This window comes from Salmo salar, chromosome 27, assembly GCF_965601325.2.
Source record: "Salmo salar chromosome 27, fSalSal1, whole genome shotgun sequence".
NCBI lineage: Eukaryota > Metazoa > Chordata > Actinopteri > Salmoniformes > Salmonidae > Salmo > Salmo salar.
The window spans coordinates 43,476,854-43,502,911 of NC_138317.1; the positions used below are offsets into that span (position 1 = coordinate 43,476,854).

At 42.2% G+C, this 26,058-nt stretch overlaps 1 protein-coding gene across 1 annotated transcript in view; it reads right to left on the reverse strand.

Moving 5' to 3' along the window:
- Nucleotides 1–11,019: 11,019 nt before the first annotated feature.
- smap2 (small ArfGAP2) overlaps nucleotides 11,020–26,058 on the reverse strand; it is a 60,618-nt gene continuing 45,579 nt past the window's right edge. Inside the window, exons 7-10 of the mRNA XM_082970278.1 lie at nucleotides 24,400–24,554; nucleotides 21,277–21,451; nucleotides 18,220–19,178; nucleotides 11,020–17,974 (exon numbers count right to left, since the gene is read on the reverse strand). Of these exons, the coding sequence (XP_082826404.1) occupies nucleotides 17,846–17,974; nucleotides 18,220–19,178; nucleotides 21,277–21,451; nucleotides 24,400–24,554 (1,418 nt within the window). The 3' untranslated portion in view covers nucleotides 11,020–17,845. The remainder of the gene's footprint in view (nucleotides 17,975–18,219; nucleotides 19,179–21,276; nucleotides 21,452–24,399; nucleotides 24,555–26,058) is intronic.

A 26,058-nucleotide genomic window follows, 5' to 3' on the forward strand; every position in this document is an offset into this window, starting at 1 on the left:
TGGAACGCTGTGGAGAGAGATTCTGTAGACTCTGGCCATTGGAACGCTGTGGAGAGAGATTCTGTAGACTCTGGCCATTGGAACCTGCTGTGGAGAGAGATTCTGTAGACTCTGGCCATTGGAACTCTGTGGAGAGAGATTCTGTAGATACTGGCCATTGGAACGCTGTGGAGAGAGATTCTGTAGACTCTGGCCATTGGAACCTGCTGTGGAGAGAGATTCTGTAGACTCTGGCCATTGGAACGCTGTGGGAAGAGATTCTGTAGACTCTGGCCATTGGAACGCTGTGGAGAGAGATTCTGTAGATACTGGCCATTGGAACCTGCTGTGGAGAGAGATTCTGTAGATACTGGCCATTGGAACCTGCTGTGGAGAGAGATTCTGTAGACTCTGGCCATTGGAACGCTGTGGAGAGAGATTCTGTAGACTCTGGCCATTGGAACGCTGTGGAGAGAGATTCTGTAGATACTGGCCATTGGAACGCTGTGGAGAGAGATTCTGTAGATACTGGCCATTGGAACCTGCTGTGGAGAGAGATTCTGTAGACTCTGGCCATTGGAACCTGCTGTGGAGAGAGATTCTGTAGACTCTGGCCATTGGAACGCTGTGGAGAGAGATTCTGTAGATACTGGCCATTGGAACCTGCTGTGGAGAGAGATTCTGTAGACTCTGGCCATTGGAACCTGCTGTGGAGAGAGATTCTGTAGATACTGGCCATTGGAACGCTGTGGAGAGAGATTCTGTAGATACTGGCCATTGGAACCTGCTGTGGAGAGAGATTCTGTAGACTCTGGCCATTGGAACGCTGTGGAGAGAGATTCTGTAGACTCTGGCCATTGGAACGCTGTGGAGAGAGATTCTGTAGACTCTGGCCATTGGAACGCTGTGGAGAGAGATTCTGTAGATACTGGCCATTGGAACGCTGTGGAGAGAGATTCTGTAGACTCTGGCCATTGGAACCTGCTGTGGAGAGAGATTCTGTAGACTCTGGCCATTGGAACCTGCTGTGGAGAGAGATTCTGTAGACTCTGGCCATTGGAACGCTGTGGAGAGAGATTCTGTAGACTCTGGCCATTGGAACGCTGTGGAGAGAGATTCTGTAGATACTGGCCATTGGAACGCTGTGGAGAGAGATTCTGTAGATACTGGCCATTGGAACGCTGTGGAGAGAGATTCTGTAGACTCTGGCCATTGGAACGCTGTGGAGAGAGATTCTGTAGATACTGGCCATTGGAACGCTGTGGAGAGAGATTCTGTAGACTCTGGCCATTGGAACGCTGTGGAGAGAGATTCTGTAGACTCTGGCCATTGGAACGCTGTGGAGAGAGATTCTGTAGATACTGGCCATTGGAACGCTGTGGAGAGAGATTCTGTAGACTCTGGCCATTGGAACCTGCTGTGGAGAGAGATTCTGTAGATACTGGCCATTGGAACCTGCTGTGGAGAGAGATTCTGTAGATACTGGCCATTGGAACGCTGTGGAGAGAGATTCTGTAGATACTGGCCATTGGAACCTGCTGTGGAGAGAGATTCTGTAGATACTGGCCATTGGAACGCTGTGGAGAGAGATTCTGTAGACTCTGGCCATTGGAACGCTGTGGAGAGAGATTCTGTAGATACTGGCCATTGGAACGCTGTGGAGAGAGATTCTGTAGACTCTGGCCATTGGAACGCTGTGGAGAGAGATTCTGTAGACTCTGGCCATTGGAACGCTGTGGAGAGAGATTCTGTAGATACTGGCCATTGGAACGCTGTGGAGAGAGATTCTGTAGACTCTGGCCATTGGAACGCTGTGGAGAGAGATTCTGTAGATACTGGCCATTGGAACGCTGTGGAGAGAGATTCTGTAGACTCTGGCCATTGGAACGCTGTGGAGAGAGATTCTGTAGACTCTGGCCATTGGAACGCTGTGGAGAGAGATTCTGTAGATACTGGCCATTGGAATGCTGTGGAGAGAGATTCTGTAGACTCTGGCCATTGGAACGCTGTGGAGAGAGATTCTGTAGACTCTGGCCATTGGAACGCTGTGGAGAGAGATTCTGTAGATACTGGCCATTGGAACGCTGTGGAGAGAGATTCTGTAGACTCTGGCCATTGGAACGCTGTGGAGAGACACAGACAAAGACATTCCGGAACACTTTAATCTCTGTTCTAGAATAGCATTTGAAATTCTTATCAAATGTCTTATCTCCACAGTTTTGTCAGCACTTTACCTGTTAGTGTTGATTGTTATATTTAGTCAGGGCTATGGAGCACTTTTTTTTCTCTCAATCAGTGAATAATGTACTGTCGTGTTTATGAAGTAGTTTTAAATGTACTTTATTTATATATATATATATTACGTGGACAGCTGGCATGATGTATCTGTATTTGTTTTCTTCAACGAAATGCATGACTGACTGCTGATAGAAACATACATATGTTTATTGGAAAGAGAAAAGGAAAGGAAAAAGACAAAGCATGTATTAACAACTAAACTTCTATTGAAATAACTTTATAACTGTATAAATGAGAACAAGAAGAACAGCTGGATTTTTAGTCCTATTGAGCTATTGGAAATTTCGCTAATTGATATTTTGTGATTGACATGTTTGGGAACTTGTATGAGGTTGTATGGGTCCTATAAATATATATATTGAGTAGCTCGTAGCTAACACCATTTTCACAGCAGAACTTGAGAAGTTTGAAAAGAGGAAGAGTATGAATGTATAAATAGTACCAGTCAAAAGTCAAAAGTGTGTGCAAAGCTTCCATCAAGGCAAAGGGTGGCTACTTTGAAGAATCTCAAATATAAAAAAAATATATATATTTTGATTTGTTTAACACTTTTTTGGGTTGCTACATGATTCCCGTATGTGTTATTTCATAGTTTTGATGTCTTAAATATTATTATACAATGTAGAAAATAAAAATTCTGCAATGAGTAGGTGTGTCCAAACTGTTGACTGGTACTATATGTGTACCCTAATATAAAGAGACTGTACCTTTTCATAAGTATATAAGGTGTTTTCTCAGTGCGTCCAAATGGATGACATTATTGGAACCAAAAGGGAACAAGGCAGTGTTGACATATTGCTTTTCTCCAAAAGTATAGTAGTAGTAGTGTGATTTGTCTTTGAAATGATATATATTGCTTGAACTATGTGATGTTTATTAATTCAAAGGTCAGAAAGAAGGGTTTGCGAAATGTTTATTAATTCAAAGGTCAGAAAGAAGGGCCAAAGGTCATATGTCAGCTATTGAAGAATGTGTAGTTATTTGTTATTAGGGACACCTGTAAATTCTACTTCACTCGAGTTGTGGCACAATTACCTGTTAGTAGAAAACCCAAGCATTGATATATGCTGAGTTGCAGATGTGGTCAGGCATTGTTACGTTGGTTCACTTTACTTTACAGTCCACCTGGTATATTCTTACGTTTACATGGCCAACCGTTGGGTTTCTTTGGTACCAGTAACACCAATGTTTTGAATATTATTTATTAAGTACCATGCAGAAAAACTGGCTTAACTGAAAGCACCAAGACTGTTAAAGTGAAGAAACAAGACTGTAAAGTTAAACAACATGACTGTAAAGTGAAGCAACATAACTGTAAAGTAAAGCAACAAGACTGTAAAGTAAAGCAACATGACTGTAAAGTGAAGCAACAGGACTGTAAAGTAAAGCAACAGGACTGTAAAGTAAAGCATACAGACTGTAAAGTGAAGCAACATGACTGTTAGGTTAAACAACAGGACTGTCAAGTATAGAAACAGGACTGTTAAAGGAAAGCACCAAAACTGTTAAAGTGAACCAACAGGACTGTTAAGTAAAGCAACAGGATTGTAAAATGAAGCAACAGGACTCTAAGGCAAAGCAACAGAACTGTTAGGTGAAACAACAGGATTGTAAAGGGAAGCAACAGGACTGTAAAGTGAAGAAACAAGACTGTAAAGTAAAGCAACATAACTGTAAAGTAAAACTACAGGACTGTAAAGTAAAGCAACAGGACTGTAAAGTTAAGCAACATGACTGTTAAGTTAAGCAACAGGACTGTAAAGTAAAGCAACAGGACTGTAAAGTAAAACTACAGGACTGTAAAGTAAAGCAACAGGACTGTAAAGTTAAGCAACATGACTGTTAAGTTAAGCAACAGGACCGTAAAGTAAAGCAACAGGACTGTAAAGTAAAGCAACAGGATTGTAAAATGAAGCAACAGGACTCTAAGGCAAAGCAACAGAACTGTTAGGTGAAACAACAGGATTGTAAAGGGAAGCAACAGGACTGTAAAGTAAAGCAACAGGACTGTTAAGTTAAGCAACAGGACTGTAAAGTAAAACTACAGGACTGTACAGTAAAGCAACAGGACTGTAAAGTAAAACTACAGGACTGTAAAGTAAAACTACAGGCCTGTAAAGTAAAGCAACAGGACTGTAAAGTAAAACTACAGGACTGTAAAGTAAAGCAACAGGACTGTAAAGTAAAACTACAGGACTGTAAAGTAAAACTACAGGACTGTAAAGTAAAGCAACAGGACTGTAAAGTAAAACTACAGGACTGTAAAGTAAAACTACAGGCCTGTAAAGTAAAGCAACAGGACTGTAAAGTAAAACTACAGGACTGTAAAGTAAAGCAAACAGGACTGTAAAGTAAAACTACAGGACTGTAAAGTAAAGCAACAGGACTGTAAAGTAAAACTACAGGACTGTAAAGTAAAACTACAGGACTATAAAGTAAAGCAACAGGACTGTTAAAGGAAAGAGTTTTATGTATCAGGTCGAGCAGCTCTGCTGAAAGGGGATGATGGCCTTTGTGAGTGAGTTGAGCTGGGTGAGGTCATGACGCTGAGTCCTCGTCAGAAGGATGACCCTAGCACACCCCCTAGATGGATTGATGGGGAGTAGGGTGAAGTTTCCCCTAGACACTGATCTTGGTTCAGTTTTGCATTTCCCCCCACTAATGGTTAAGGTTAGGTTTAGGGGATGGGAAGCTTATCCTAGATCTGTACCCAGGGGAATCTTCACAAGCATGTTTGTAAGTGTGTGAGAGACATAGAAGAGAGGCTGACAATCAGAAAGGGGAAAAAGTGGATGGAATTACAGGTAGTTTGCTTGTATTTTCTTGCGTGGCTGGCATGTGACGGAATGTTGATGCACCTGAGCAGGGAGGTGGAATGAACTGGGTATATTGACTATTCGCAGCTATGCTTTGTCAATGTTGAAGAGCCAGATATGTTCTCCTGCATCTGTTTAGCCACAGCTTTAAGATACTACACAGTGAAGTGGTGAATGTATCCTCATACACTGACGATATCTCCTATCGTGGTTAAATAAGAGCCATTTTTATAGAGATTATTTCATTGTTTCGTTTTGTTTTTGTTTTTTGCTTGAAATGTAACCGTCCACGAGCTTGCTCTCTTCTAGAATGTTCACTTAGACATGTTCTAGAACTTTTCTCAGTGTTCTGAGAGACTGGTTTATTAACGTCTGAAACCAACTACAAATGTATTGTCTTTTAATGAGTATTATACTGCCATTTTATTTTTGTAATGAGGGGAGAAAAGTAATTTTAGATGAACGAGTTATGGAGCCATGACTGCAAGGTGATGGGGAAATGTGTATTTATATTCTCGTTAAAAAAATGAGGGCTTTGTCCAGTTTACAGTGGCCTTATTTTATTTAGGAGACGTTACTCTACTGTTGTAGCACTGGTACACGGTTGAAACAAACACCGTTTTTTTTTTTTTTTAAGTAAACAAAACAAGTATTTTTCTTGAAATACTGTACTGAAGTATCTCTCTGTAAATGTATAGTTTTCTGAACGTATTTATTCATCATTACACTATATTAAAGTGTAGCTGTTTGTTGTTTGCTTGGTACTGTTTCACTGCAGTCTTTTCTCCTGGCTGACTCACCTGTATTGGTTCAGTCGCTGTTATACTGTATCTTCGGTTATTTATTTTAAAGAATAGGCTCTGTGGTTGACCTTTAAACTAGGCATGAATAAGACATATGATGTGGGGAAATGTATTGATTTATTTAATGTTGAATTTAGACGTTATCTGATCCACTGAATTAACACTTTTTTTTTCAAAATCAAGCTAAATTTACCATTTTATTTATGAAGTTGATATTAAGTGTAAATTTAATACACATTTGTACTTTAGTAATCCTTACAATATTTACCGCATGGTTACTTTGAAGAATGTATTGTATTTAATGATATAACGACATGACGACGATAATGATGATTTAATGAGTTTAGAAATACAGAGCCTTCAGAGAGTATTCATAGCCGTTGACGTAGTCTACATTTTGTAGTGTTACAGCCTGAATAAATATTTTTTTCTGTCACCCATCGACACACAATATCTTACAATGGCAAAGTGAAAACATGTCTTTACAAATGTTATCAAATTTATTAAAAATTAAATACAGAAATATCACATTTACATAAGTATTCACAAACCCCTGAGTCAATGCATGTTAGAATCACCGTTGACAGCGATTACAGTTGTGAGTCATTCTGGGTAAATCTCTAAGAGTTTTCCACACCTGGATTGTACAATGTTTTTTAATTATTTTTTTATTTTTTTATTATTCAAACTCTGTCAAGTTGGTTGTTGATCATTGCTAGACGGCCATTTTCAAGTCTTGACATACATTTTCATTCCAGTGTATATTTGACTTTGTGTTTCAGGTTGTTGTCCTACTGAAAGGTGAATTTGTCTCCCAGTGTCTGTGCTAGGATTTTGCCTGTGCTTAGCTCTAGTTTGAATATTTTTTATCCCAATAGCAACTCCCTAGTCTTTGCCGATGACAAGCATAGCATGACGCAGCCACCACCATTTTTGAAAATATAAAGAGTTGTACTCAGTGACGTGTTGTATTTGATTTACCCTAAACATAAAGTTAATTTCTTTGCCACATTTTTTGCAATCTTACTTTAGTGCCTTAATAATGCAAACATGATGCATGTTTTGAAATATTTTATTCTGTTTAGGCTTTCTTCTTTTTCATTAAGTCAATATTGTGGAGTAACTACAATGTTGTTGATCCATCCTCAGTTCTCTCCGATCACAGCCATTAAACTCTGTAACTGTTTTAAAGTCACCATTGACCTCATGGTGAAATCCCTGAGTGGTTTCCTTCCTCTCCGGCAACTGAGTTAGGAAGGACGCCTGTATCTTTGTAGTGACTGGGTGTATTGATACACCATCCAACGTGTAATTAAAAAGTTCCCCATGCTCAAAGGGATATTGAATGTCTGCAGTTAGTTTTTTTTACCCATCAACCAATAGGTGCCCTGCTTTGCGAGGCATTGGAAAACCTCCCTGGTCTTTGTGGTTGAATCTGTGTTTGAAATTCACTGCTCGACTGAGGGACTTTACAGATAATTGTATGTGTGGGGGTACAGAAATGAAGTATTCATATAAAAATCATGTTTAACACTATTATTGCCAACAGAGTGAGTCCATGCAACTTATTATGTGACTTGTTAAGCACATTTTTACTCCTGAACTTATTTAGGCTTGCCATAACAAAGGGGTCGAATACTTATTGACTCAAGATTGGCTTTTAATTGTTTATTAATTTGTAAAAATGTCTAAAAACTTAATTCCACTTTGACATTATGGGATATTGTGTGTAGGCCAGTGAGAACAAAATAAATTCAGGCTGTAACGCAACAAAATATAAGAAAAGTCAAGGGGTGTGAATACTTTCTGAAGGCTCTCAGCACTGTATCATGGGAAATCTGTGAATTGCAAGAAATATGAACAATTGTATTTAACGTAGCATTAATTTAGTCTTCCATCCTACTGATATAGAGTTCTTCTTCTGGCAATAATAATGTATCTTCTTGTGTCAGAGGACTTAGCTATGTCTGTTAGACCTTGACTAGTAGGGCTGGCCTAGATACCTCTGACTGTTTTCTATTCCGATGACAACAAACATCACTACAGAGTTTGAACTGCAGGGTCACCCTGGAGTGCCGGGCACTCCTTTCACAAGTCAGAACAATGCCATACATGTTGAACATTTTAAACGTAGACGCTGCCATAGTGTTGAAGAACAAAACATTGGGCGGCAGGGTAGCCTAGTGGTTAGAGCGTTGGGCTAGTAACCGTAAAAAAGGTTGCAAGTTCAAATCCCTGAGCTGATAAGGTACAAATCTGTCGTTCTTCCCCCTGAACAAGGCAGTTAACCCACTGTTCCTGGTAGGCGGTCATTGAAAAATAAGAATTTGTTCTTAACTGACTTGCCTAGTTAAATAAAGGTAAAAATAAAACATTGGTCTAGCCCATTATTGAGAGTACTCTACAAGTACCACTAGGCAGTATTTAAATCCAACTCTGATAACGTCTAGTTCAGCAGAAATCATATCAAATTTGACAAACTGTTTTCAGAGCTTAGCTCCATTGACTCACTCAATGCATTTAGGACAAAGAACATTTTACGATGAACCCCACACTTTTCCACGAGAAAAGAAAATCAAAGAAACAAAGCAGTGTTAACGTAGCAACCGTCATCAACGATAAGAATATTGTGTGTTTTTTTTTTCTCTCTCTCTCTCTCTAATTTTACTACTGCTGCTGTAAATGCTGTTTGTCAACATTGTCAAATGTTCTAATCGTCGTTTAATCACAGCACAAGTTCCTGAGCAGCCATTTTGTCTTTACACTTCTGACTGTCTGTCACAAAACACAGATGAGAATCTCCCAAAGCCATGTTGTAGACCACAGTAGCTAATCCCCTTAAAGACAGCCTTCATATAAACATCCCCAGCCAGGAAACCTCCTCTCAAACGGGCAGCAATGTAATGAGGTAACGTTGTAGAATTATTTTATTTTTTTAATTTTTAATTTTTTTAAGTTACAGCAACGTTAATGTTTCTGATAATATTTTGGGTCATTTCGATTATCTAGATTAAAATGCTTCAGCCACACTTATTCACACACATAAATGTAAGTTGCCCTGCTATCAACTGTAAAGGTAGATCCTTAGGGAACATGCTGTGGCTTGATCAATGAGGCTTTTGACCAATAGCGTGGGGGGGTTAAAGGCTCATTGGGGGTCTAAGGTTGGTATTTGCAGAACTGCCTTTACTTATTGGTTTGGACTATCTTCTAGACTCCATGAGACATTCAAATACAGAGTTTGAAAGAGCGAAGTGTAGCAGTTTGTCTGATTGAAGGATGGCAAAGACAAGGAGCTGTAATTTTATACCTGTGCTTTGTAAATGTTTTCTATGTGCAGTATTTGATAATGTAAAACTGGTATTTTTGTGGTTTGTATGCTACATAATTGATTACTTAGGGTGCACGTAGTTTTGTAAGAAAATAGTACCAAATGAATGAAAAACATACAACAGCAACAAAAAAGTTTCACGTTTTTTGGGTTCAGAAGCCTGTATTTGCCCCTTTACCGTCTGGACGTAAAGTCAATAAAGTTTGATTCGAATCACCAATTTGTTTGCCCATGATGTCATTGTGTAACTGATTTCAACTTTGTCACTTTTGGGGACAACTTTCAGGACGTATCAAGGGTGGAGAGAAATATGAAAATACAGTATTTCAACAAAAACATATTTTTATTACTTGATTTTTTTTTTCTCCCACATAGACAAGCCTTTTATATTAAATATATTTCACAATTTAGATACACAAAACAGATGTTAATCTGAAAATGAAACAAGCAGATGAAACATAACTAATACACATAACATTCATATAGATTATTAAGACAAAATATACAGGAAAAGAAAGTTTGTTTGATGATCAAGAATAAACACAGTAACATCCTTATTGACATTTTACATTCATTGTGTTTGCTGATACTTTTACAAAGAAAGGAAAATACGAGCAATAAAGGAGAATATATTTCAACCTACAATTTCTCTCACAAAATGTATAAAACCGAAGAGGTGTCATATTACTAATGATTAACACACCTGTAGAAGGTGATGGTGCTGAACTATGGCTGAGATGGCATCTCAATGCATTTCTACAGGTTCACTGCATTCCTTTGCACCATCTCTTCACATGAATCAGCTATTGCCTGGACAGTTAATCTAAGACAAGTCTATGCCTAACCATGTTCAATGGAGAGCTATTCTGTAGGTTTTCAGTCCCAACACTAATTTAATTACACCTGATTCAACTTACTGCCTGCTCACCAACACATTAACGAGCTAAATAGGGTATGTTAGGTTAGGGTCGGAGCAAAAACCTGCAGGAGGGTAGCTCTCCAGCAACAGGGATGGGCAGCCCTGATCTAAGAATACCATTGTATAACCTCTAAATAATCTCTAAAACGTTTATAACCACTCACACTCTTCAGGATTGCTCTGAGCAACATGAGCTGAGGTGTGTGGTTGTTCAAGTAGAAGCTGCGATCTGAATCGAAGAAATATAACCCCCACATAGAATAGGTTACTTAAGGACAAAGTGTCTGGTCTGCAGTTGCTGTGTTGATGATAGGCCAAAACTGTGCTGGCCAAAGTGCTATAACTTAGTTATAATTGACCAAAAAAATAGCCTCTCTCCCTATCGGTCTCTCTCTCTCTCTAGCTCTCTCTCACTAGCTCTCTCTCTCTCTCTCTCTCTAGCTCTCTCTCTCTCTCTCTATCTCTCTCTCTCTCTAGCTCTCTCTCACTATCGCTCTCTCTCTGTCTCAAGCTCTCTCTCACTATCTCTCTCTCTCTGTCTCTCTCTCTCTCTCACTATCTATCTCTCTCTCTCTGTCTCTCTCACTTTGTGTCTCCTTGCTTCTCTTACGTTCCCTGCATATCTGCCTCTTTCTGCCCCTCTCTCTTCCACAGTGGTAATAATAATAACTAGCCCACATGCTGTACTCCCTATTCCAACATCTCACCTCGTTCAAACGTCAAATGTGATCCTTCAGAATATGGAATATGTCTTTTGTGAATGAATCTTTTACATCATTACCTCATCATGCATTTATAACAATCATAATAATAGCCTAGTAATAACAATAATAAACAGATGCAATTTTGTTTTTATTTGTGTGTGTGTGTGTGTGTGTGTGTGTGTGTGTGTGTGTGTGTGTGTGTGTGTGTGTGTGTGTGTGTGTGTGTGTGAGTAAACAGACCTGGGGGTGGGGCTTTGACTAAATAAGAAATGATTGGCATATACCCAATGTAGCCAATCGCTGATAGTCAAAAAAACAAAAAAAAACAACAGGCTGGTCAACAGGCTGATCAACAGGCTGGTCAACAGGCTGGTCAACAGGCTGATCAACAGGCTGGTCAACAGGCTGGTCAACAGGCTGGTCAACAGGCTGGTCAACAGGCTGATCAACAGGCTGGTCAACAGGCTGACCAACAGGCTGGTCAACAGGCTGGTCAACAGGCTGGTCAACAGGCTGATCAACAGGCTGGTCAACAGGCTGGTCAACAGGCTGGTCAACAGGCTGGTCAACAGGCTGATCAACAGGCTGGTCAACAGGCTGGCCAACAGGCTGGTCAACAGGCTGACCAACAGGCTGGTCAACAGGCTGGTCAACAGGCTGATCAACAGGCTGGTCAACAGGCTGGTCAACAGGCTGACCAACAGGCTGACCAACAGGCTGGTCAACAGGCTGATCAACAGGCTGGTCAACAGGCTGGTCAACAGGCTGGTCAACAGGCTGATCAACAGGCTGGTCAACAGGCTGACCAACAGGCTGGTCAACAGGCTGATCAACAGGCTGGTCAACAGGCTGATCAACAGGCTGGTCAACAGGCTGGTCAACAGGCTGGTCAACAGGCTGACCAACAGGCTGGTCAACAGGCTGGTCAACAGGCTGACCAACAGGCTGGTCAACAGGCTGGTCAACAGGCTGACCAACAGGCTGGTCAACAGGTTGAACTGCGTCCCAAATGTCATCCTATCCCTTAGTGCACTACTTTTGATGGCTCTAGTCAAAAGTAGTGCACTTGCAAGGGAATAGGGGACGCTGATATGAAGAGCTCTGGACTGAGAAGATAAGTAGTCCTAGAGCTCTGCTATTGGTGGACTGAGAAGATAAGTAGTCCTAGAGCTCTGCTGTTGGTGGACTGAGAAGATAAGTAGTCCTAGAGCTCTGCTATTGGTGGACTGAGAAGATAAGTAGTCCTAGAGCTCTGCTGTTGGTGGACTCAGAAGATAAGTAGTCCTAGAGCTCTGCTATTGGTGGACTGAGAAGATAAGTAGTCCTAGAGCTCTGCTATTGGTGGACTGAGAAGATAAGTAGTCCTAGAGCTCTGCTATTGGTGGACTGAGAAGATAAGTAGTCCTAGAGCTCTGCTATTGGTGGACTGAGAAGATAAGTAGTCCTAGAGCTCTGCTGTTGGTCCCAAGCCCGACGGGCCCCAGCATTATACATCGGGTTAGGGCCGGGTAAGGCCTTTTTTTTTTTTTCATCAATAACTAGGGTACTGGTACGGCTCGGGTATCATTAAATGATCATTAAAATGTTGAAGGTGAGCCATTTGCGCGTGCTCTGCTGCGCAGTACAGTCATATCTGACTAAGATCATAACATGGTGTTAGAAGTGCTTCAACATTGTCAAATATAAAACAGGAGAGATTATTTGACAGAAAATAATAATGTTCCTTGAGTGAAAATTAGCTAACAGCTAACAGCCCTCTCATATCTCGTCATTGAGCAGCCCAAGAGGAGCCGTCGCTATGGTTACTCACAGACTCAGAGCGCATGCAGAGCGAGCTGTGTGCAGGGAGCGAGTGACAGACAGAGCAGCTAATGGATTTACTAACAGAGGAAGTGATTTCAGATTTTGGGCTTCGTGCATGAATGGGCCTTAAATTTGGCAGAAGCAATTGGGCCTGGGCAGGGTAGGGCCTGAATGTTGCCTGGCATTGGTAGAGCTCTGGTTTAAAATGCATGCCCGCGCAGGGCTCAAAGTAGTCCTACGGAACCTGAAATATATTCAGACACAATCAGAGAACATTCAAAGATTTACATTCAATGACAGGCAGTCAGAGAACATTCAAACACTTAGATTCATTGACAGGCAGTCAGAGAACATTCAAAGATTTACATTCATTGACAATAACACTGCTAGTATACTCATACATAGATAGCCTGAATACATTCATAGGAAAAACATACTTGAGAGACATTATTTTAGATTGTACTAGCTACAGATGACAGTCAGACAGTGAGAGGGACAGAACAAAGACAGATTCAGTGCAGGGTTGGGCGTAGTTTCATTCTCAACTCAAGGGGTTGAATTTTGTCCGTTTCAATTTCAAATTCAAACCTTGAATTGTTCAACGCTTGAATTTATTTTCTATAAGAATTCCTCATTTCATGAATGGACGGAACAGACCCCTTTGCCTAACTGGAGAGGTACACGTACATTCATAGTGTGGTCATTGAGACATTCCTAGACGTGTGCACAAAGAGACATTACAGACATACTGTTCAGATAGTAGACATTCATAGGATAAGACATTCATGTCATACAGTCTCAATAGACATCAATCAAATGTATAAACCTGTGTAGTATTCTACAACTATCATACACACAACTGTCGGTGGTCAAATAGGCCACGTCCTAAAAGGCACCCCTATTCCCTACACAGTGCACTACTTTTGACCAGATCCCCTATGGGCCCTAAATACAGTAGGTGCACTAAATAGGGAATAGGGTGCAGTTTTGGACACAAACATATTCTCTATCCTCACAATGACCTAGATTCACAGTGAGGAGCCTTTCCAGAAAGCAGGATTAAATTAGTGAGCTAACTTTGACAAACAGTCAGATATCTCGCTTAATTTTCAGGTAAATATTGGGGGGTTTTCTGTTTCATTTTGAAAGCTAAACTTCAATATGTGTTGGTGGTTGTCAAGTCAATTACAACATGCTAATTTCAACTCTCTCTCTCTCTCTCTCTCTCTACATATATATATTCAAAACAAATGCAATGTCATTTCTTGAATATTTAGGACAGTTCAGGCTAACTCAATGACCCTCCTGCTTCCTGGAATAGCCCCTTGTACTCAACCCTTTATTTTTCTTCAATCTTCCCTCCTTATCACTTACCCTCCTTATCACTTACCCTCCTTATCACTTACCCTCCTTATCACTTACCCTCCTTATCACTTACCCTCCTTATCACTTACCCTCCTTATCTCTTACCCTCCTTATCACTTACCCTCCTTATCACTTACCCTCCTTATCTCTTACCCTCCTTATCACTTACCCTCCTTATCACTTACCCTCCTTATCACTTACCCTCCTTATCTCTTACCCTCCTTATCACTTACCCTCCTTATCACTTACCCTCCTTATCTCTTACCCTCCTTATCACTTACCCTCCTTATCACTTACCCTCCTTATCTCCTTACCCTCCTTATCACTTACCCTCCTTATCACTTACCCTCCTTATCCCTTACCCTCCTTATCACTTACCCTCCTTATCTCTTACCCTCCTTATCTCTTACCCTCCTTATCTCCTTCCCTCCTTATCTCTTACCCTCCTTATCTCTTACCCACCTTATCTCTTTCCCTCCTCATCTCTTACCCTCCTTATCTCTTACCCACCTTATCTCATACCCTCCTTATCTCCCTTCTCTCCTTCTCTCGCTCGTCTCTCCTTCTCTCCCTTATATACAGTAAGGCCTTTACATACATGTCATATTGAGGATGTATCTAGGGTTGCAAACTTTCCCCAAATTCCCAGATTTTCCAGAAATCCTGCTTATCCGCTCCTGATTTCCGAGATCCTTCCAACAAGGATTTTGGGAAATTCGGGGAATTTTAAGAACGTTTACGTACTTTTGCCACCCTAGACGTAGCACAGTGAGTTGATATGCTCAATAGATCATACTACAAAGAATCGTGATATAGCAAGCTAAGCTATAAAAAAACAAACAATGTAACCAGAGCTAGACTAGCATACCTGCTAATTTTATCCTTTAACATAAAAATGAATAGCCATCCTATACAGTACTGGTTTTAGAACACCTACTCATTCAAGGGTTTTTCTTAATTTTTAAAAACTATTTTCTACATTGTGGAATAATAGTGAAGACAGCAAAACCAGGAAATAACACATATAGAATCATGTCGTAACAAAAAAAAAGTGTTAAACAAATCAAAATGTATTTTAGATTTGAGATTCGTCACACTTTGCTTTGATGACAGCTTTGCACACTCTTGGCATTCTCTTAACCAGCTTCATGAGGTAGTCACATGGAATGCATTTCAATTAACAGGTGTGCCTTCTTAAAAGTTAACTTGTGGAATTTCTTTACTTCTTAACGCGTTTGAGCCAATCAGTTGTGTTGTGACAAGGTAGGGGTGGTGTACAGAAGATAGCCCTATTTGGTAAAAGAACAAGTCCATATTATGTCAAGAACAGCTCAAATAAGCAAAGAGAAATGACAGTCCATCATTACTTTAAGACATCACTCGATACGGAAAATGTCAAGAACTTTGAAAGTTTCTTCAAGTGCAGTCGCAAAAACCGTAGAGCGCTATGATGAAACTGGCTCTCATGTGGACTGCCACAGGAAAGGAAGCCCCAGAGTTACCTCTGCTGCAGAGGACACGTTCATTAGAGTTACCAGCCTCAGAAATTGCAGCCCAAATAAATGCTGTGACAGAGTTCAAGTAACAAACACATCTCAAAATCAACTGTTCAGAGGAGACTCTGTGAATCAGGCCTTCATGGTCGAATTGCTGCAAAGAAAACACTACTAAAGGACACCAATAAGAAGAAGAGACTTGCTTGGGCCAAGAAACACGAGCAATGGATATTAGACCAGTTCACATTTTTCCTTTGTTCTGATGAGTCCAAATTGGAGATTTTTGGTTCCAACCGCCATGTCTTTGTGAAATGCGGTGTGGTTAATGGATGACCTCCGCATCTGGGGTTCCCACCGTGAAGCATGGAGGAGGAGGTGTGATGGTGTGCGAGGGCTTTGCTGGTGACACTGTCTGTGATTTATTTAGAAATCAAGGCACACTTAACCAGCATTCTGCAGTGATACGCCATCCCATCTGGTTTGGGCCATTACACACATCCAGGCTGTGTAAAGGCTATTTGACCAAGAAGGAGAGTGATGGAGTGCTGCATCAGATGACCTGGCCTTCACGATCACCTGACCTCAACCCAATTGAGATGATTTGGGATGAGTTGGACCACAGAGTGAAGGAAAAGCAGCCAACAAGTTCTCAGCATATGTGGGAACTCCTTCAAGACTGTTGGAAAAGCATTCCTCATGAAGCTGGTTGAGAGAATGCCAAGAGTTTGCAAAGCTGTCATCAAGGCAAAGGGTGGCTACTTTGAAAAATCTCAAATGATTTGTTTAACACCTTCTTTGGTTATTACATGATTCCATATGTGTTATTTCATAGTTTTGATGTCTTCACTATTATTCTACAATGTAGAAATAGTAAAAAAAATAAAGAAAAACCCTTGAATGAGTAGGTGTTGTAAACCTTTTGACTGGTAGTGTATCTATTGCACTACTTTAAATGTCCTCTACACGTTTGAAAGTAACTAATATTGTATACATCACTAGTATGCTAATCGTTTAGTTCAATAGCAATACAATACCCAACACATCTACCCTGGCCGTTACTAGCCATAATAAAGCTCTCCTGTCATCTTTGGTTTCTGATTAACCGGTCGTTGTTTAAAGGACAATTGACTGAGAATCCATTACCTAGTATATAGTGCACTACTACCCTATAGACCCTGGTCTAAAGTAGTGCACTACTACCCTATAGATCCTGGTCTAAAGTAGTGCACTACTACCCTATAGACCCTGGTCTAAAGTAGTGCACTACTACCCTATAGACCCTGGTCTAAAGTAGTGCACTACTACCCTATAGACCCTGGTCTAAAGTAGTGCACTACTACCCTATAGACCCTGGTCTAAAGTAGTGCACTACTACCCTATAGACCCTGGTCTAAAGTAGTGCACTACTACCCTATAGACCCTGGTCTAAAGTAGTGCACTACTACCCTATAGACCCTGGTCTAAAGCAGTGCACTACTACCCTATAGACCCTGGTCTAAAGTAGTGCACTACTACCCTATAGATCCTGGTCTAAAGTAGTGCACTACTACCCTATAGACCCTGGTCTAAAGTAGTACACTACTACCCTATAGACCCTGGTCTAAAGTTCTTCAGGAATAGTTCAGTTGGAGGAGTTCTTCAGGAATAGTTGGATGAGTTCTTCAGGAATAGTTCAGGAATAGTTCAGTTGGAGGAGTTCTTCAGGAATAGTTGGATGAGTTCTTCAGGAATAGTTGGATGAGTTCTTCAGGAATAGTTCAGGAATAGTTCAGTTGGATGAGTTCTTCAGGAATAGTTCAGTTGGATGAGTTCTTCAGGAATAGTTCAGTTGGAGGAGTTAATCAGGAATCAAGGCTGTTTACCTATTACACATCAGAAACAGTTAAGCATGCACACACACACACACAAACAACCCACACACACACACACACACACACACTGAGCCCTGTCCGTTGATTGGTCGTAGAATGATCTGAAGGCAAGCGTGGAAATCTGCAAAAATGGCTCTGAAATAAGGAGAGGAGAGGAGAGGAGAGGAGAGGAGAGGAGAGGAGTGGAGAGGAGAGGAGAGGAGAGGAGAGGAGAGGAGAGGAGAGGAGAGGAGAGGAGAGGAGAGGAGGAGGAGAGGAGAGGAGAGGAGAGGAGAGGAGAGGAGAGGAGTGGAGAGGAGTGGAGAGGAGACATCGAAAGAGCTCCTAAGTAAACCCCTCCTCCTCTTCCTCATCCCATGTTATCTAAAATGTCTGATGGAAAGTTCATTCGAAAAGTCCCCGAAACCATCCAAGCACCACTGCTGCTCAGTGACATCAACTTCCTCTTCAGGTGATGACATCACTTCCAGACGTGAGACGTCGTCATGTGGTTGGAGCTTTGAGTCATTGGTCCTCCGATGTGCTGACTGCCGTATCCCATCATGCCTTTGGTGCCGTAGAAGTTCACCCCCGCCATGTGCTGGGTCATCTGGTGTGGGGGAACCGCATGTGCGCGCACACACACATGCACACACACATGCACACACGCGAACACACAGACAAACACAGATTTTAATACTATAGTCAAATGTTATGTAAATATACAGTTACACACATATTGCCTCATAGAAACACAGTCAAACACAGTCATTTCCTCTCACACACGGTCCTCACAAGTATAGTAATACAAACACACACACACACACACACACATTCCAGGTGTGTGTCTCTCACCTGAGTGATGGTGCAGTGATCCTGCTGTACCTGCTGAGCTCCCATCATGCCGTTCTGCTGAGCTCCCATCATGCCGTTCTGCTGAGCTCCCATCATGCCGTTCTGCTGAGCTCCCATCATGCCGCTCTGCTGAGCTCCCATCATGCCGCTCTGCTGAGCTCCCATCATGCCGTTCTGCTGAGCTCCCATCATGCCGCTCTGCTGAGCTCCCATCATGCCGCTCTGCTGAGCTCCCATCATGCCGTTCTGCTGAGCTCCCATCACCCCCTGCCCCCGCCTCTGCTGAGCTCCCATCATGCCGTTCTGCTGAGCTCCCATCATGCCGTTCTGCTGAGCTCCCATCATGCCGCTCTGCTGAGCTCCCATCATGCCATTCTGCTGAGCTCCCATTATGCTTTGCTGCTGAGCTCCCATCATACCGTTCTGCTGAGCTCCCATCATGCCGTTCTGCTGAGCTCCCATCATGCCGTTCTGCTGAGCTCCCATTATGCTTTGCTGCTGAGCTCCCATCATACCGTTCTGCTGAGCTCCCATCATGCCGTTCTGCTGAGCTCCCATCATGCCGTTCTGCTGAGCTCCCATCATACCGTTCTGCTGAGCTCCCATCATGCCTCTCTGCTGAGCTCCCGTCATGCCGCTCTGCTGAGCTCCCATCATGCCGTTCTGCTGAGCTCCCATGATGCTTTGCTGATGATTTATCATGCTGTGTGGCACTCCTGCCATGAACGGGGATGTGTTGACTGCTTGCCCCATGACACCCTGTTGAGCCATAAAGCCATTCTGCTGAGCTCCCATAACGCTTTGCTGTTGCCCTACCATCATGCCGTTCTGCTGCTGACCACTCAGGGCCATCATGGAGTGTGATGTCACCATGGCTCCTCCCATCGCTCCCCCCTCCGTGGCCAGGGAATGGTACGACCCGTAGTAGCCCAGCTGGGCTGGGTTCATGTACAGGCCAGCTGGAGATACAAAGTTAAACCACTCAGAGTAAAAGTTGGGCATGTTCTGTGAACTATTATTAGACTTGATTCAAAAGGACAGTAAGGAAAGGACAGTAAGGAAAGGACAGTTAGGAAAGGACAGTTAGGAAAGGACAGTTAGGAAAGGACAGTAAGGAAAGGACAGTAAGGAAAGGACAGTAAGGAAAGGACAGTTAGGAAAGGACAGTAAGGAAAGGACAGTAAGGAAAGGACAGTAAGGAAAGGACAGTTAGGAAAGGACAGTTAGGAAAGGACAGTTAGGAAAGGACTGTTAGGAAAGGACAGTTAGGAAAGGACAGTAAGGAAAGGCCAGTTAGGAAAGGACAGTTAGGAAAGGACAGTAAGGAAAGGACAGTTAGGAAAGGACAGTTAGGAAAGGACAGTTAGGAAAGAACAGTTAGGAAAGGACAGTTAGGAAAGGACAGTTAGGAAAGGACAGTAAGGAAAGGACAGTAAGGAAAGGACAGTTAGGAAAGGACAGTTAGGAAAGGACAGTTAGGAAAGGACAGTAAGGAAAGGACAGTTAGGAAAGGACAGTAAGGAAAGGACAGTAAGGAAAGGACAGTAAGGAAAGGACAGTAAGGAAAGGACAGTTAGGAAAGGACAGTAAGGAAAGGACAGTTAGGAAAGGACAGTAAGGAAAGGACAGTTAGGAAAGGACAGTTAGGAAAGGACAGTAAGGAAAGGACAGTAAGGAAAGGACTGTTAGGAAAGGACAGTTAGGAAAGGACAGTTAGGAAAGGACAGTAAGGAAAGGACAGTAAGGAAAGGACAGTTAGGAAAGGACAGTAAGGAAAGGACAGTTAGGAAAGGACAGTTAGGAAAGGACAGTTAGGAAAGGACAGTAAGGAAAGGACAGTAAGGAAAGGACAGTTAGGAAAGGACAGTTAGGAAAGGACAGTTAGGAAAGGACAGTAAGGAAAGGACAGTAAGGAAAGGACAGTTAGGAAAGGACAGTTAGGAAAGGACAGTAAGGAAAGGACAGTAAGGAAAGGACAGTAAGGAAAGGACAGTAAGGAAAGGACAGTAAGGAAAGGACAGTTAGGAAAGGACAGTAAGGAAAGGACAGTAAGGAAAGGACAGTTAGGAAAGGACAGTTAGGAAAGGACAGTTAGGAAAGGACAGTTAGGAAAGGACAGTTAGGAAAGGACAGTTAGGAAAGGACAGTAAGGAAAGGACAGTTAGGAAAGAACAGTTAGGAAAGGACTGTTAGGAAAGGACAGTTAGGAAAGAACAGTTAGGAAAGGACAGTAAGGAAAGGACAGTTAGGAAAGGACAGTTAGGAAAGAACAGTTAGGAAAGGACAGTTAGGAAAGGACAGTTAGGAAAGGACAGTAAGGAAAGGACAGTAAGGAAAGGACAGTAAGGAAAGGACAGTTAGGAAAGGACAGTTAGGAAAGAACAGTAAGGAAAGGACAGTTAGGAAAGGACAGTTAGGAAAGGACAGTTAGGAAAGGACAGTTAGGAAAGGACAGTTAGGAAAGGACAGTTAGGAAAGGACAGTTAGGAAAGGACAGTTAGGAAAGGACTGTTAGGAAAGGACAGTTAGGAAAGGACAGTTGGGAAAAAACAACAGTGACCGCTTTTTTACTCAAGAACAGGACAGCTGGAGGTACAAACATATACAGACAAGAAACACAGTTAAGCCAATCATTCAGAATGATAGAACCTAGGTTCAGCAGATATAATATGTGTTGATAAAAAGGTCCAGAGATGCTCTAATTAAGAAATAAGGCACGAGGGGTGCAGTATATGGCCAATATACCACGGCTAAGGGCTGTGCTTAAGCACGACGCAACGCTGAGTGCCTGGATACAGCCCTATTGGCCAGATACCACAAACCCCCGAGGTGCCTTATTGCTATTATAAACTGGTTACCAACGTAATTAGAGCAGTAAAAAAAAAATGTTTTTGACGTACACGTGATATACCGTCTGATATACCACGGCTGTCAGCCGAAGCACCCAGTTTATAATTGTTGATAAAAAAAAAAACTGATACTTTGAAACTTTGTAGAAAATCATCAAAGGACATCAAAGATTATCAACACATAAACAACTATACAGTGACCTCTTACCCCGTGCAGCCAGGTTCTGGTGTGATGTGGGTGCGGTTGCATAGAGGGAGAGGATGGAATCCTTGGACATCTTTTTCCTAGAGCCCTCCTGTCTGGGTGCTGAGTCCAGGAACAGGCTGAGGTTCTCGGGTACCGACGCCGCCACACAACCCCTGGGCATGGAGCTACCCGCCGGCTGGAGAGAGGAGAGATTGTTACATAGGGTTAGGGTGTGTGTGTGTGTGTGTGTGTGTGTGTGTGTGTGTTTGTGTGTGTCTGTCTGGTGTATTACAGTTTTTCTCAGTCGCTTTGGTGCATTTCTTAGATCAAAAGTGCCATTCTTGATACTACTTGTACAAATTCCAAATCATCTAGTCACTTGTGCACATCGTTAAAGCAATTTCTTATTCCTTTGAACAAGTTTGAGCAATTGCTTTTGTACATATTGCAATTGATAATGTACAAGTGTCAGCTTTTTTCCACATTTTCAATTACTCATGTCATGTTGATCAAAATATAGTAGATGGTTCTCTGTTGAATAGTCTTACCCCTCAAAGCATCTAGGCATTAGTTCCTTGCATAAAGCCATTACATGCAAAATTGTTGAACTATTTGTCATAAACTGTCAAGCATAGTTTTACACATTTCTATTAGACCTTTTGTACAAAAAACGTGAATTGATGAATGGTGGGGGTGAAATTGACCCTCACTCATGAAGGAATGTTAAGCGTTAGTTCAACCAACAATCAACCAGTTGTCTAAATTGCTCAAAGGTGCATCTCATGAAGAATCAATTGTCAAGCATATATAGACAGACCACAACACAGAGTTGCAATTTTCCAATAATGGATGGACCAGGAAACGAACAGGGTCAACAGCCAAGAGGAGGAGGAAGAAGAGGAGCAAGGATGCGTGGTGGAAGGCAAAACAGAGGAAGAGGCAGAAGAGGACATAGGCGCATATCTGATGACATAAGGGCCACATTGTAGACCATGTTGTCAATCATGACCTTACAATGGCTGAGGCGGGTCGAAGGGTACAGCCGAATATTGGGAGATCAACCGTGTCCTCAATAGTTCAAACGTTTCGAAGAGAGAACAGGTATGTCCACCAATGTACAGTGCACAGTTACTGTATATAAGCAGTATACTGTATACTTCCTACAATGCTTCATATTACAGTAGTCCACTTGTATTTCACAGCATACAGAAATATACTCTATACAGATACACACTGCACCTTACATGCACCCACCTGTATGTTTTACAGTAAAATGTGTGTTCGCATAGTCTTTGTCTATGTGAAAGTGTGCGATGCATCACTGCATTTTTCCCCACATAGGACTGCAAGATTACCTCAAACCGGTGGCAGAGGACGCCTTTTCACACCTCAACAGGAGGAGGCTATTTGCACCATGGTCCGAGCAAACAATGCCATGAGACTCAGGGAAATACAAAGGACCATTATAGAAGACAAACGATGTCTTTGAAAACATCCCTACGGTTAGCATCTCAACCATCGACAGGGTGCTGCATAGAAACCAGATGAGTATGAAACAGCTGTACCGTGTACCATTCCAAAGGAATGAGGACAGAGTTAAGGAGCTACGGTACCAGTATGTACAGGTAAAACATATATCTATGTAACTACTTTACAGCAACATTTTTTATAGTGATACATAGTACAGTAAGCATAAACTGCACACATTTCCATTGCTGTGGAAGGAACATGCAATATATGTACATTTTATGTCACTCTTCCTTACCAAAACAAATTCAACTGTGTGTTCTGGGATATAGCGTATAATGGAGTTGGAATCAAGTGAACCCTCTCACAACTTTGTCTACGTGGATGAGGCTGGCTTCAACCTGACCAGATGCAGGAGGCGGGGTCGGAATATCATCGGTCACAGAGCTACTGTGGATTTGCCAGGCCAACGGGGAGGAAATATCACCATGTGTGCTGCTATTTCAGAGCATGGTGTCCTAACCCATATCCCCCTTATAGGGCCATACAACACCCAGCATCTACTCAACTTTTTAGAGACTCTCTACAGGGCTCTCATCCCTGATGATGAGAGGGGTCTGTTTAGAGAGGATTTGCCAAAGTATGTGGTCATTTGTGACAATGTGAGTTTCCATCGATCAAACATCATAAGGCAATGGTTTGTGACCCACCCGAGGATGCTCATAGAATTCCTCCCACCTTATTCACCACATTCCTTAACCCAATTGAGGAGTTCTTTTCAGCACGGAGGTGGAAGGTGTACGATCGCCAGCCACACACACACACACAGATGACCCTGCTGGCTGCAATGGGATGCAGCATGTGAGGACATCACAGTAGACGCCTGCAGAGGATGGATAAGGCATTCCAGAAGATTCTTTCCACGTTGCATTGGAAGGGTAAATATCCGGTGTGATGTGGATGAGAATATGTGGGCCGACAGACAGGAAGGTCTGGATGTGTAGAGACAGCACTAGAACAGGCCGCTGGCGGGCGCCGACAGCGCCGCGGAGTGTGGCGCCTGCGCGCCGCGGGTGTAGGCGCCGCAGCGCCGCGGGTGTGGCGCCTGCGCGCCGCGGTGTGTGGCGCCTGCGCGCCGTCGGGTGTGGCGCCTGCGCGCTGCGGGCAAGGTGCCTGGGGAGGTTCCTGTGTTTCTCGTCCCTTTGTGCCCCTTGGGTTGTCCAGTCTCTTTCAATCAATAACCCACATACAGTAATATGTAAATAGTACTGTTGAAATTGATATATGCCATAGAAGTGCAGCCTTGTGGATTTTCAATACAGTAACTGTCATCCAAACTGTAGCCTAAGTTTACATCAGGTAATACTGTCAAAGTACACAGTTCCATTGACGACATGCCTAAACATTTTGACGACCTTGTTCGTGAACAATGACTCAATGACTTATCATTCTGATGACAGTGACATGATCATTGGCATGAATATTTACCTTTGAGAGATGTACTAAGGATTTTTAGTGACTGACTAGCTTTAGAAACACATCTATTGTATATTGCAGTTTGTACAAATTGTTCTGAGAAATGCACTTATTATTTTGCACATGTTAGGGATGATGTGAAAAATGCACCAAAGCGACTGAGAGAAACTGTAACTGTGTATAACACTCTCTGAATCTCACCGTGGTCTTGGTGGAGGTGGTGGAGGAAGAGGCAGGCAGAGAGCTGAATAGATTCAGGTCAGAGTGCACCGTAGCTGGGTTAGGCACCAGAGGACTCCCCCTCTCTCCAGAGCTGGATCTACCATTAGATATAGCAGCATGGGGAGCAGGATCATCTGAAAGAGAGAGAGTCAGAGAGAGAGAGACAGAGAGAGAGAGTCAGAGAGAGAGAGACAGAGAGAGAGAGAGACAGAGTTAGACAGAGAGAGAGAGACAGAGTTAGACAGAGTTAGACAGAGTTAGACAGAGTTAGACAGAGTTAGACAGAGAGACAGAGTTAGACAGAGTTAGACAGAGTTAGACAGAGTTAGACAGAGTTAGACAGAGTTAGACAGAGTTAGACAGAGTTAGACAGAGTTAGACAGAGTTAGACAGAGTTAGACAGAGTTAGACAGAGTTAGACAGAGTTAGACAGAGTTAGACAGAGTTAGACAGAGTTAGACAGAGTTAGACAGAGTTACACAGAGTTAGACAGAGTTAGACAGAGTTAGACAGAGTTAGACAGAGTAGACAGAGTTAGACAGAGTTAGACAGAGTTAGACAGAGTTAGACAGAGAGACACAGAGACACAGAGAGACATGCATACATGCATACATGCATACATACATACATACATACATACATACATACATACATACATACATACATACATACATACATACATACATACATACATACATACATACATACATACATACATGGTCCAGGGCAATGAGGCTGCACTCAGCTCTTCCTACAGGACTTCCCCACCCTGGGGAACATAGTGGAAACAAAAGCACCCTGACCTTTCTCCTCTCCCCTCACCTCAGCCACTCCACCAGCAGGAGTGCAGGCCCAGATCCAACCAACAGGTCTATCCTCTACCAGCCCTTACCTACGACCACCACATCCAAGACCACGCACTGTAGCACTGAGAGAGACTGAACAGCTCCCCCAGTACATCTGCACTAAACTGTACTAAATACACACACACACACACACACTTACACACACACACACACACACACACAGTTATTGTGCTAAAAATGTACATGTTCAATGAATAGGAAGAAGAACAAAAGAGAACAGATGTTTTCTGTCCCTGTAGTTACTGTATTTATCTTATCCTGTTTATCCCTGTAGTTACTGTATTTATCTTATCCTGTTTATCCCTGTAGTTACTGTATTTATCTTATCCTGTTTATCCCTGTAGTTACTGTATTTATCTTATCCTGTTTATCCCTGTAGTTACTGTATTTATCTTATCCTGTTTATCCCTGTAGTTACTGTATTTATCTTATCCTGTTTATCCCTGTAGTTACTGTATTTATCTTATGCTGTTTACCACTTTATTCCTGTAGTTACTGTATTTCTCTTATCCTGTTTACCACTTTATTCCTGTAGTTACTGTATTTATCTTATCCTGTTTATCCCTGTAGTTACTGTATTTATCTTATCCTGTTTATCCCTGTAGTTACTGTATTTATCTTATCCTGTTTACCACTTTATTCCTGTAGTTACTGTATTTCTCTTATCCTGTTTACCACTTTATTCCTGTAGTTACTGTATTTATCTTATCCTGTTTACCACTTTATTCCTGTAGTTACTGTATTTCTCGTATCCTGTTTACCACTTTATCAC